This window comes from Sarcophilus harrisii, chromosome 2, assembly GCF_902635505.1.
Source record: "Sarcophilus harrisii chromosome 2, mSarHar1.11, whole genome shotgun sequence".
NCBI lineage: Eukaryota > Metazoa > Chordata > Mammalia > Dasyuromorphia > Dasyuridae > Sarcophilus > Sarcophilus harrisii.
This window is the reverse complement of record NC_045427.1, coordinates 83,367,884-83,381,818: the sequence shown is the minus strand read 5'-3', so window position 1 is coordinate 83,381,818 and position 13,935 is coordinate 83,367,884. Positions and strand designations below refer to the sequence as shown.

Genomic DNA, 13,935 nt, shown 5'->3' with positions numbered 1-13,935 from the left:
CAACAGACAGTAAATGACAGAAAAAGCCATCACTCTTTGGATAGAAGAGTACTCGCCTTCAAAACAAGATGAATTCCAAGATCTAATGCCAGTGGTCAGCTAGAAGACCAAACACAAATAATTCTATCTATAAAGAAAAAAACCACAGCTCTTTCTAGCTACACGGTTTCCTTACCAAATTTGTCCACACACACGTTCATTTTTGGTTTTGAATCCTTGGGGTCTGGCACGATTGCTGATTAGCATGATAATTAAAAAAATAAGATTATTCCAAAATTACTTTAACTGGATAAAACGGGTCAGTCAAAGACCCACGAATAAAGGGATAAGGAGAATTCCCCCAAATTCAGGCGAAGACCAGCGCAGACTGGATCCTAACGGATTGCCTTTCGGACCTCCCATCCCTACCCCCTTTAAATTCGGTGCCTCAAACAAACTACGCAAAAGGGCCCGCCTCCTGGTGACGTTTGGAGATCATTCCACACTCCTGATTGGCTATTCTCTCCGTCAGTCAAGAGTGACGGCGAAGCCGCCTCCCTCCCGCCGGACTCGGTCGGCCTGACGCGTCCACGCGCGCAAGGGATCTGCTCGAGCCCCTCCCCCGTGGGCGGCAAGCGCGTGGGCCCCCATTGAGACAGCCGCGCCGCTTCAGACGGACGCCTAGCACTACGAGGTACGCTGGCATGGGACGCTATGGCCACCCGGCGCCCTCCTGTCCCGCCGTGGAGCTCCTCCGCCGGTTAACTAGGAATTGCCGCGTGAGGCGGGCTTGCCAAATGCTTGCATCTTAGCATCGCGAGAACGGGGCGGGCGCGTGACTTCCGGGCTGTCTGGTCTCCTGGGCGACTCTTCCGTGTTTGTTATCTTCCCGACCACGTGTTTCCGAACCTTCTTGGAGGCAAGGGCTGAGGATGCTCTGGGACTCCTGGGGCGGGGACCGTGCGTCTGTCGTTTCCTTGAACCCCCTGGGGAGGACCTCAGTACACGTTTATGTTAGATATACTGTAGCAATAGATGTAGGAAGCATCGTTTGAAAAAATTGGGCTGTTGTTTAGCCTTCTCCTTAGTCACCCAATATTTGAGTAGTTTCCATTTCCTTCCCTCGTTCGTTTTGCTGAGGAGGAAACTTTCCCAAGGTCACGCAGCCATCGGTGTCTGAGGCTAGATATGAACTCAAGAAGATTGAGGCTTCCCAGCTCCAAGTCCCGCTTCCCCACCTAACCGCCCTTGCGTGAAATAGAGGGCTGGCCAGGGCGTCCTCCCCCTCCTTACTAACTCCAGGGGCTCCCTGTAACCTCAAGCAGCAAGCTTCTCTGGCGGTCAAAACCCACCAGCCTAAGGATGCATTTGACCATTTCACCTTATTTCCGGTTTACTTCCCCTCTGTTGCGGTCCGTTTGCAGAACCTGACATACAATACTACAGCTGCCTCCCTCATGCTTATTAATGATCTCTCAACTCTCGTATTTGTTAATTTCCCTGATATATATATAATTTTGTGGACATTTCAGGATGCAGCTCAGTTCCTGTCTCTCTGCAGGAGATCTTCCCGGTCCCTTCCTATTTTGTTCTCTGAGATTACCTTCCTCTTATATACTATCTATATCTTGTATTTACACAAGTTATTTTTATATTCTCTTCCCCTGCTAGATAATGCACATTTTCTGCCATTATGGATCTCGTTTTTTTGCCTTTTTTAAAAATCAGCCCTTACTATAGTGCTTGGCACATTGCAAGTCTTTTAAAAAAAATATTTGTTGAAACACTGATGGATATGCAAACTGTCAAAAACTATACATTTTTGATATTTCCTGAAGCTACACTAGGAGTTTATATCGATTCCTTAGGCAATTTGAATGTGTGGATTGCTGTTGATTGAAAAGGGGAATGACACAATTTTGGGACTGATTAGGAAACTATTGCAGTAAATCAGGATAAGGGCTGAAGCCCTGAAATAAGGATCATGATTGTGTGATTAGGGAGAAGGTGTCTGACTAGAGAAATGTGGAGGTAGAAACAAGAGTAAGCCGGAGCTTAGATATGTGGATGTTGCAGAGCTTGGAATACAGCAAAGAATATAAAAGCATAATCAATAAGCAAACTGCTAAGCAAGCCCAGGATATTAAGGAAGGCCTTTAAGGAGTTTCCATTCCTTAGAGGAGTAGACTATACACATAAGAGAGTGATGGGGGGGAAGGAGGAAAGAGAGGGCCCTTGGGCCTGTGAAGTTTCAGGGATGGTTTTATTATTAAATTATTTTAGTTGTGCCCCCATTTGGGTTTTTTTTTTCTTTTTTTCTTTCATGACCCCATTTGGGGTTTTCTTGGCAAAGATAGTGGAGTAGTTTTCCTTTTCTTTCTCCAGCTCATTTTGCAGATGAGTAAACTGAGGCCAATGGGATTAATAGATTTGCTGAGGGTCACACAGCTAGTAAATATCTGAGGTCAGCTCAGAACTCAGTTCTTCCTGACTCCGGCCTCAAAATTCTATTTATTAAGCCACCTAGCAGGTAAAAGTAGGGATAGTTGAACTTGTGAGGGAATTTTAGACTCTCTCTCATTCCTGGAATGCTCTCCCTCTTCTTCTGGGCCTCTATTCTTCCCTGGGACTTCTCCCAAGCCCCAACTAAAATCCTGCTTTCTACAGGAAGCTTTTCCCATTTCCTCTTTTTTTTTTTTTCCTAGTGCCCTTCCTTTTATCCTACACATGGCCTACACAAGCATATTTGTGTGCATATTGCCTCTCCCATTAGATAGTGAACTTCTTGAAGAGTAGGACTGATTTTTGTCTTTTGAATATCCTTGGCACAGTACCTAGCACAAATAAGTGTTTATTGGATTATGATCAATGAAGGGAGAAACAGAAGTGATTTTGCCATTCGAGTATAATTCAGACTCAAATAAGTAAATAAATCAGGAGTTTGAGAAATGAATCACAAACCTGTATACATGTATGATATTGTAGGGATGGGGAATTTCATTTATACAAAAAATCATGAAAGTTTCCTCTTTCACAAGTAGAACACATAATATCTTGAGTGACATTAATGGTGTTAATGACATTAATTAATCTGTGTTCTGAATTTTATTCTCAGTATAAAGAACTCATTGAGTGGGAAGTGACTATTTCATCCTTGAGTTTGTGATGGAGAAGCAGAGGGAGGGTGAGCTTGGGCCTGACACATACTCAAGATTTTGGGAAAGTACAGAAAAGATATATAGGGTCCTTTGGAGTAAAATGCTTTAAAGGAAATCAATTCCAGAGGGAAAGAAGATAGATATTCTGGAAGACTGAAAGGAAAATAGTTACAATGAAGATGAAAAGATTGGTGTGTAAGCACAGAGAATCCACTTAGATTTAAAAAAAAATTTTGATATCTTTTTTTTTTACATTATCTACATTTACTTTTCTCTCCTAGAGAACCATCTTTTATAACAAAAAAAAAAAAAAAGGAAAAATAATTCAATGAAAATAGCCAACATATTAAAAAAAAGTCTGATATTATATGTACCCATAGTCTCATCTCTTTAAAACAAAAAAGGAGAGCCATCTTTTCAGTATCTCTTCTTTGGGTCTAAGCTGGATCATTGTAAATTCACAGCATTCAGGTCTTTTTATTTTATATTATTGCTCTCATTGAGCAACTGGTTCTGCTTATTTCAATTTGCATCATTTGCAATGATTTGCATATAAGTTTTCTCATGCTTCTCTATATCTGTCATATGCATTGTTTCTTAAAGCACAGTAATTTTTCATTACATTAAAGTGCCACAACTTGTTTAGCCATTTCCCTGTTGATGGGCATATTACCTAGTTCTTTGCCATGACAAAAAGTGTTTCCATTAATATTTTGAAAGATTGATTTTTTCTTCCTTCCTTCCTTCCTTCCTTCCTTCCTTCCTTCCTTCCTTCCTTCCTTCCTTCCTTCCTTCCTTCCTTCCTTCCTTCCTTCCTCCCTCCCTTCCTTCCCTCCTTCCCTCCCTTCCTTCCTCCCTCCCTCCCTCCCCTCCTCCTTCCCTCCCTCCCTCCCTTCCTTCCTTCCTTCCTCCCTCCCTCCCTCCTTTCCTTCCTTCCTTCCTTCCTTCCTTCCTTCCTTCCTTCCTTCCTTCCTTCCTTCCTTCCTTCCTTCCTTCCTTCCTCCTTTTCTCCCTTCCTCCTTTCTTTCTTTCCTTCCTTCCTTCCTCCCTCCCTTCCTTTCTTCTTCAATCTCCTCCTCCCTCCTTTCTTCTTTCTCTTTCTCTCCTTTTTTCCTGCCTCTTAGGGAATATATTCAGCTGTGAAATCTCTGGGTCAAACATTTTATTCATTTTCTTTGCAAATTCCAATTGCTTTCTAGAATGTTTGACCAATTCTTAGTTTTGAAGAAGGGACCCCAAAACTCTGAAAATCCTTAAAGGAGAAAATCTCCTTCATCTCTGCCTCAATGAGGGACCCCACCCCGAAGGACAAACAGTTTCATCTTTGTCATCTGGATGGGGTTGGCTCAGTCCTGAAACCCACTGAATTCAATTCAAATTACACCTAGAAGCTGAAACCCAGCTAGGAGCCAACTTGGGACTCCACCCACGAGTCCTCTTCAGCTTGTAGCCAAAGCCCCCTATTATAAAAGAGCCAAACTAAAACCCTCTCTTTGCAGACAGAGGTTCCAAACATGCCAGCCCTATGCTTGGCATGCCAAGGGACTCTGCCCAGTGGAATACTGTTTCCAGTGCCCTCTTCTCTCTACCCTCACCTATTTCCTTAACTAGACTTTAACCTTACTTCCAATCCCCATAATAAACCTCTTTTATCAATCTAGGTTTTTAGGTCTGTAAAATCCTTTACAGGGAACCTCCGTGCTGCCAGAAGGGAGTCCCCAAAACTCCCTAACCTTGTGCTGAATCCCAAGGGGGTGCAGGGGAGCCAAATCTACCCTGAACCTCAAACCTGCTACTAGACCTCATTTAACTGCCTGACCACCAGAAACCCTAATTTCATTTGGGTTCCCCAAATCTAAACCTCATCAGTTTGATTAGCAATTCATTAGCATACATATCTTTCCATAGTCTCTCCAACTTTGATTTCCACTTTGCCAATTTGTTGGGTATTATATATGACCTCAGAATTTGGGGACATTTGCATCTCTCTAAAGTACTTGGAGAATTCTTTCATAGTATTGATTCTTAATAGTTTGCAATTATTTTGAGAATTGTTTACTTATATTGATTGACCAATCATCTATTACAGAGTGACATTTGATCTTATATGGTTATGTTAGTTGTTATTCTTGGGTTTTAGGATCTTATCAGAAATATTTGATATATTATTAGCATTCTTTCTTATCCCAGTTTTGTTAATTTTGTTTGTGCTAAAAGCTTTTGTATTTCAAGTGATTGAAGTTATTTATCTTTAATAATTGTCCATATCATTTGTTTGATTACATGGTTTCACATAGATATGAAAAATACATGATCTTTAATAGTTAGGCCATGTGTGCAACTAAGAGGGCAGCTAGGTGATGCATTGAACAGACTCAGAATCAGACTCCTTTTCCTGAGTTCAAATCGTTTTTTTTTTTTTTTTTAAATAAATGCTTTTTATTTTCAAAATATCTACTTGGATAATTTTAAACATTCACTCTTACAAAATCTTGTGTTCTAATTTTTTCTCGCTCTTCCCCCACTCCCTTCCCTAGACAGGAAGTGATCCAACATATGTTAAACATATATAACTCTTCTATACATATTTCCACAATTATCATGCTGCACACACACAAAAAAATCAGATCAAAAAAAAAAAAATAAAGCTCAATAAAGCTCAAAACAACAAAAAGAGTGAAAATGCTATGTTGTGATCCACACTCAGTTCCCACAGTCTTCTCTCTGGGTGCAAATGGCTTTCTTCATCACAAGGCCATTGGAACTGACCTGAGTCATCTCGTTGTTGAAGAGCCACAACTATCAGGATTGATCATCATATAATCTTGAAGTTGCTGTGTAAAGTGTTCAAATCTGTTTTTAGACACTTCTTAGCTGTTACTCTGGGCAAGTCATTTAAACCTGTTTGCCTCAGTTTTCTCATCTGAAAATGAGCTGAAAAAGGAAATGGCAAACCATTCCAGTGTCTTTGCCAAGAAAACCCAAAATAGGCTCACAAAAGAGTTGAATGCTACTGAACAATGACAGATTAAGCAACAATAACATGACTTAGATAAAAAAAAAAGCTTATAAGCCGTTTATTAGGAGCATTATTATCTGAAGGCTCTACTCTAGAGTGGGCTGGCTTAGTTTTACCTGAAAAGATATTGAAACAGTTCTTAAGACTTAATTGGGTCAAGAGATACAGAGCTTCCTCTGCCTAGGGGATTAAATACAAAAGAAGGTAGGTCATGACAGGAGATTTTCTGCTTTTTTTAGGCTGTAGACTAGAATGGGCAAAGCTTACTGAATCTCCATTCAGTTCCAGGCTCAATTAACTGTCATAGGACAACAGAGAGAGGGCTGGGCTGCTTAATTTCTTAAGTTTTCTCTGCAAAGAAGAATGACCTTCACACTGGAGATTGAAAAAGTGACTAACAAGCAGCTGATAGTCCATATAACAAACACAAATAAGGAGATAGAAGGCACCTAATTGCCCCTTATGACTTTGAATCACTTGGTTCTGAAGCACCATAACCTTGAGTACTGAAAGAACTGGCCCACATGATTGCCTAATGACTTTCAGGGATATTTGAAAGATCTTAGAAAAATGAGATAGGAGTCATGGTACTGGAGAAGGGCAAATGTTGATCCTTGTTTCCTAAAAAGGGAAAGACAGAAGAATCTGCAAACTATAGGCCATTGAACGGGAGAAAAATTGTGATCATTAAAGAGAAAGTTGGTGAATATCTAGAAAGGGGAATGATGATTAAAAAGAACTAGTGATGGTTTCATCATATGGGTCATCTTAGACCAAACTCTTTTCCTTTTTTATCAGGGTTAATACATTAGTAGGGAGGGGACTGTTGTGAATATAGTTTATTTAGATTTTAGAAAAGCTTTTGATAGTTATTAATGGATGGTGGATTATTGAATGGCTGAATTCAAAATATGATTATTAACAGCTTGTGTCAGGAGGCCTTCAGTGGAGGGATCTCCAGGGCGTGGTTTTGTACTGTGTAACATTTTTATCTTCCATTTGGATAAAGATGCAGAAGGAATACTCATTTAATTGTGGATGATTCAACACTAGGAGGGCTAACTACCATCCTGAGCCAAAAGGATTTTGATAGGTTACAGACTAGGGCTGCAACTAATCATATGAAATTCAGTGGAAGTACATGTAGGGTCTTATACTTGAACTTAAAAAAATCACAGTCACAAATGAAATATAAAAGGCAATATGCTAGATAACAAAGATCTGGGGCTTTTAGTGGCTTGCAAGTTTGAAATAAGCCACCATTATGCTGGATAGCTGAAAAGGTGACTGTAATGTTGGGTTGCATTGAGAGGTATGGCTCCAGAAATAGGGAAGCAGTCGTCCTACTGTATTCTGTCCACCCTAGACCTCACTTGTAATGTGTTCAGGTTTGGGTACTGCAGATGAGGAAGGACATTGGAGAGAGTATCCAGAAGTCCTTTTCATTTCAGGTCTGGTCGAAGGAACAGAGGATGTGGATGAACAAGAGAAAGTTCAGACTGGATATAAAAATTGTGTTGTAGTATTATCTGAAAGGTTCTCCCATGGAGGAGGGATCATGCTTTTTTTTCAGTTCTATTCTAGGATCAATGGATAGAAGTTTCAGAGGTAAATTTTGTCTTGATATTTAAAAAAACTTCCTAACAGAAAGAATTAACTGAAAGTAGAATAAACTTCCTTAAGTCATAGTGGGTTCCTATCCTTAAAGGCTTTCAGGCAGGTGCTGGATGACTGCTTGCTGGTCTTCTAGCAGAGGCTCTTTTATCAGATAGAGATTAGACAAGATGGTCGCCTTCCATTCTGGGGTTCTCTGAGTATCTAACTACAGCTGAGCATGATTTCTAATTGCCCTCCGGAATCTCACTATCTGTTGGGTCCCACTGCATTTGCAGACACTGTGTAAGACAAGCAACATGCTCACAGTGGGTTTTCAGATTCTCAGCTACAGAATTTCCATTCCTCAGGAATCTATGTTTGATACCATTTGTGCCAGTGGTATCCCCTAGTCAGGAAAAACCCCAAAGAGGACAGACCCTCTCAGAGTTTCCAGGAAAGTGTCTCTTGGCCCTCGGAATTTTTTTTTTTTCCTGTCAGAATCATTAACAATCCAGATACCATATTGAGGACTAATTTTGGAATACCAAACCAACTCTGGAGTTTGAATCCCAATTCTATTCCCATTTGTGTGACCTTAGACAAATTATTTCTCACTGTGGTTCCTTCTTCAGTCAACAAATGAAGGGGGTGGAATAGGTAACCTTGAAGGTCCTGTTCAGTTCTGATTCCCCTCATTTGGCCAACCTTCTCCAGACCAACTTCCATTTTTACTTTTGGATGATCACTTCTTCAGCTTCAAAGATATATTCAAAATTCCATCTCTTTCATGGGGTAGTCAATGAGATAACATATGTTTAGTACTTTGCAAAGCTCTTAAAAACTCTTTATTAAGTCATCACTAAAATGGTTCCCATAAAGCCAGCAAACTGTGTAATTTGAACTGGAGGAGAACTTGATTCTAAATTTAACAAGGTATTAAATTGTATAATTTAAAATTAAGTGAAATCATGCCATATGTTGCCATATGTTGAAACAGACAGAAATGGCTTTGGTGGAAATGCTAAATTGGATTAAGCCAACATTTAACAGTCATCAATAAACTGTTTCTCATTTTTCTTACAGTATATATTATTTTAATTTGTCCAAAATGGTTTTAAAGAAGAAAAAAGATATTCAAGTTGCTGCATTGATTGTTGGTCACCAGGAACTTGAAACGTTGAAATGTGAGAGTTTTTTTTTTTTTTTTTAATTGTGTTTAATGCTTGTTTAATGTACTTCTGTCCTAGTTTGGAAGCATTTTTTAATATGCCTAGGGAGTCTATAGGGGTTTTTTCAAACTTGGGTGTTATGTTAGCAAAAGGAAAAAGATGATGAATGGTATAATGGAAAGACCACTTGATTTGCAAAAAGAGGATCTGGGTCTGAGTCCATTTACTTTGGGTAAATATTTTATGTGTAAAATGTGGATAATGATAATTGTGCCACTGACTTTATAGAGTAGTTGAAAGAAAAGTGTTTACTAAATCTCTTAAGTACTACATAAATACTAATTGTTGTTCTGTTGAAGTGTATTCCTATCTTTTTTCTCTATATGTCATGTCTTTTCTTTTTTTATATGCAGGTCAAATTGTTTTCCCAAAAGTATTATATACAGATTAATAAGGCCTATGTTTTTACTTCCTAAATATTTAGTTCTTTGAAAAGTAGATTTGAAACATAATTTACATATTGTTGAAGTCACAGGAAGAATTTTTTTTTTATGTATTATTTAGCATTTGCAGATGCTGAAGGGGAGAATCTTGCTTCCTTGTTGTTACATTGTGTACAGCTGACTGATGGACTAGTCCAAATCCAATGTATTAAACAGGTAAGGCTTAACTGGTATCCAAGATGGCATCTCTTAGTTAAAACTATCCTATGAGTTTTTAAAAAAAGGAATTAGAGATTTTGTTCAGAATCTCCTAAAGCCATTATGTAAGGAACCAAAGCGCCTTAGTACTAATCCATACTGTAGTCACTATGAAACTTTACTGGTAGTTTCAGTTGTTATTACTTCATTAATTTCATAAATGATGAGTGATGGATATCACATTTAGAATTCACCTGAAGATACACTTATAAGTGAGAGAAGATGGTTAGACCAATTCTCAGGCCTTTGGAGAATATGAAATGTGATTTTTTTTTTTTTAAATGGGGGAAAAACCAGTTTGGATTAACATTCCATCTTATTTTTAAAAAATTACATTTTATGTTATCTAAAATACTAAGATTAGTATCATAAGATTATGCCTGAAACAAACTTTTACCATTTGAACTTAAATGATGAGAGAAATGATTATTAATAACCAATATCTTGGAGAGATTCAGGCTCTTCTTCCAAATTCCCAATTTTAAAAAGTTCAGTTTCTTGAAGGACATTACTGATAATGAGATTGAATTAACTCTCTTTGATCTTGGTCACACCCCACTTAGCCTTACCAGGAATTTAATCTAAGGTAGAAAGCCCATTGTGTTCTATCCAGGCTTGGATGGAGATAGATCCTTTTTCTAGATAGTCCAAAATTGCAGCTGGTCTGAATAAAGAGATATTTTTGGACATGAGGTCACTCTTTGCCTTTCATAGACTACCTGCCTACTCTTTATAGAGTATATAAATTGTAAGCCCACCAACATGATTGATTGATTGCCTTTGGTCTGATGGCCAAATGACTTATCTTTTTATATGTTGGCCTTATTAATAAAATTATCCAGAAATGATGTCTCTTGAACTTTTAAAAATTGTTACAATAATATATTTTGAGGTTTCTCTTTTGAGCGAAATGTGGGTATCTCATTGGTGTAGCTAAACCTTATTTTTTTAAGGGAAAAATTTAAGGTTTTCTGAGGTCCTATCTTTCTAGCTCTAAATCCTATAATCCTAGATCTTTTCATTTAGCACTACACAGATGTTTCATTCAGCACTCTTAATAAAAGGAAAACTATTTAACAACTACGATTTCCATGATTTTGGAATGGTTGGAGATTCTCATCATGATAAATTAGATAATTTCTTACCCAGATATTTTCAGATTTTCCCCCTGATCTTGATGCTTTTTCTCTCTCTCAGATTGTGCCTTTGCTTCAGAAGATTGATGGACATCAGGCATGTGATCCCATGTTTCGGAGTTGTTTGGAGGTTTTAGGACGTATTTATTTTTCTGTGGGCCCAAAGAACCCTTTGAAAAAAGTATTGGCAAGGTAGGAAAAAAGAAACTAATAGTGATGACCTACTTGAAAAAGAACAGTGTTCTGAGATTTAAAGATAAATTATTGGCTGTATAAAGTTGTCAACCAGGTGGAACTAGCCTCTTATCTCTGGATGGCCAGAGCCAAATAGAGCGGGCTCGAGACAGGAGAGTTGGCGATCAAATAGGAGTTTAACTTCAGAGTGAGGGACCCATGTGTTGGAGCCTGCCCCCAGTGGCAGTGGGGGACATCGCAGTATCAACGGTCGCACTCTGGCTGCATCCCTACAATGAGGGGTAATAGCAGCTTTGTGACAAAGTGTGATCCACAGCAAGGCTTCGTGACAGAAATAATTGGGGGATTTTGCTGTGGCTGAGATCATCAAGAGGATGAGCGCAAAGGGATGTTGTTCTTCCAAGCCCAGGGAATGGCTTCTTAGCTGGGCTTTAGCTCTGAAAAAGTCTCCTAATACCTTGGCAAAATGGAACTGGACGACTAATCTCTGTACATTTCGAGGGCTGGACTTCAGCTGTTTTGTCTTTTGAGCTCTATTCTAACTGTGGGGGCTGTGGGTTCCCAAGTTTTTGCTCATGTTATTGTAACTGACTTGGTATCTGGGCAATTGTAGTTTCCCCTTCCAGAGGAGGAGGAGAAAAGTTCTCACTTTTGACCTTCACATTGTTTGCTTTGGGGACTTTTCAAACTTTGGGCCAGCGTTTATAAGGCCGTTGCCCTGAGCGGCGAGCGCTTCTTGCTCTGATCTCTGTGGGGTCCTGGCTGGAAGCCTCCCGTGGGCAGTCGGTGATTCTCTGCCAAGTGACATCTCGGCATCTGAGCCCAGAGCTTGCACACTTTGACATCATGGGAACCCTCTTAGAATAAGGCACGTTCCCAAATCAGCAGAGGGGGTAAAGCGAGAGGTCTGAGGTCTCTTTCTGATTATGGCATCCGTGTCTTAGTTGCCCTCAACTGTCATGCACCAAGGAATGGTGGGAGCCTCTGGACATTGGTATATATCTATATTGGAGTGCATTTTCTGATCAAGAAAGGACCAATTAACGTAGCTCCCTTTTCCTTATATCCCCCCAAGGGTGATTTGATTTTAGTTGTCTGGACTAAAGCATTCTTAGGCTATTGGACTGGGACTTAAAATGATGGTTTTTTCTTAACCCTATATGGACATGGTAAGGATATGAGTCTCAGTCAAATGACTCTATGAAGACTGGTCCTTAGCAAAATGATAAAGTGGGTGATGTTTCTATTGTAGCTTTCCTGTTAGCTTCTGAGTCCTTTCCCTTTTTCCTTCAATATCTCCTTTTGGCGCTCCAATGTTACTTGGTTCCCTATCAGTATAACATTTTTGTACTTCCTAGAAATTATTTGTTTTGTATATTTTTATTATTATTTATATATTATTTATTACTTATATCTAAGGGAAAGCAAATCTAAGAAATGACTCTTTAAAAGTATGATTTTAGATATCAAAAATACTTAGATAGGGACAGTGTTTTGGAGGTGAGGAGTATCTTTTACTCTGATTCTCAAATCATAACCTAGGGTTTCACTATATGGATAAATCCATTTAGATTATATCTATAGAATTTTCCATTTCTGTATAACTTCCCTCTTATCCAAAAGCATTTATTAGACACCTAATGTGTAATATACTAGTATATTACTATATTACTAGCGTGTAATAGTAACATATTGCTATATTACCAATTTACTAATTTAGTGAATACATATAATAGTAATATATTATTATTTTACTAATTTACTAGTGTGTAAAAGTATTATGCTAGACAATACAAAGTCAAAAGAGAAACAATTTTTGCCTAGAGGGAGGTTTTATTCTATAGCCAAACATCCATATAAATAGATTCTACATTTAAAATATATGTAAAATGAACCTGAGGTAGTTTGGGGAGAGATAGCATTAGTAAGCTGGGTCAGACTAGGAAGAACCCTGTGCAGATATTTGTGCTTGAGTTGAGTCTTGAAGTAAGCCAGGGATTCCAGAAGGTATGGATGAGGAGAAAGAGCATTTCAAACATGGCACCTATAATTTTAGAGGCATGGAGATGGCAATAGTGTATTATATATTTATATATGAATAGTATGTTATATATATATGGCAATAGTGTTATATATGTATGTGTATATATGTATGTATATATATATATATATATGTTATATAATATGACTGGCCTATAGAGCTTCTGAAAGAGATTGACATAATAATAAATGACAAAGCTGGGGAAATAGGAAAGGGCCAGGTTTTGAAGAGCTTTAAATGCCAAATCTAAAAGTTTATCTTTCATCATATAAGAAATGGGGAATCTAGTGGAGTTCATTGAGTAGAAGGGTAATGTGATCAATTCAGTTATGTAGAGTCCAGTTAAAGGGACTCATCTGGTCTTTGGTTCTGAGACTTTTCCTCTTGTTGTTCTTCTTTTTTTTCCCTTCTAGTTCACTAAATGGCCTCCCTGAACCATTTTTTGCTGATGCTGTATGTAGCTTCACTTCTTGTCTTCAAGAAGAGCTGAAAACTACTAACCTGTATTCTTATAGGAAAGTAGTTGACAATCTTGCCTCCTGTATGGAGAACTTTAACCTGGGTAAGAGGACATTCATTATTTTCATATTCTGTTGCTACAATTCTCAATTTGTATCTTAAAACTCATAATGGAAATTTAAAATATGCTAATATTGGTTGTTGGGGCTTATTTTTCCTACAGGTAGGACAAGTGTTATGAACCTGTTTAAAGATGGTAAGAACCAGTTACTGAATTTGTATGTTTAAAAAATTAAGCAAATAAATAAAATATAAAAAATATGAGCATTGCTGATGAAGAAGAGGATGGGGAATTAGTACCCTGAGGGTCCCCCTTGTTGCTCCTTCCTAAAAAATTGTACTTTGAGATAAAAACTAAGGTGTACAAAAGTAGATAATGTGTAATATGACATTTTTCATATACTAAAATGGATACTTTAGTT

The 13,935-nt window shown here is 38.4% G+C and overlaps 1 protein-coding gene across 2 annotated transcripts in view; it reads left to right on the top strand.

The window, feature by feature from the left end:
- Positions 1 to 363: 363 nt before the first annotated feature.
- The window catches only part of THADA (THADA armadillo repeat containing), a 419,051-nt gene continuing 405,479 nt past the window's right edge, over positions 364 to 13,935 (top strand). The window contains exons 1-6 of one of the 2 annotated variants that reach the window (XM_031950413.1): positions 364 to 673; positions 8,836 to 8,936; positions 9,486 to 9,580; positions 10,820 to 10,950; positions 13,408 to 13,556; positions 13,677 to 13,709. In XM_031950413.1, coding sequence (XP_031806273.1) covers positions 8,861 to 8,936; positions 9,486 to 9,580; positions 10,820 to 10,950; positions 13,408 to 13,556; positions 13,677 to 13,709 — 484 coding nt within the window. In that variant the 5' untranslated portion in view covers positions 364 to 673; positions 8,836 to 8,860. The remainder of the gene's footprint in view (positions 674 to 8,835; positions 8,937 to 9,485; positions 9,581 to 10,819; positions 10,951 to 13,407; positions 13,557 to 13,676; positions 13,710 to 13,935) is intronic. The other variant, XM_031950412.1, reaches the window with a different exon arrangement.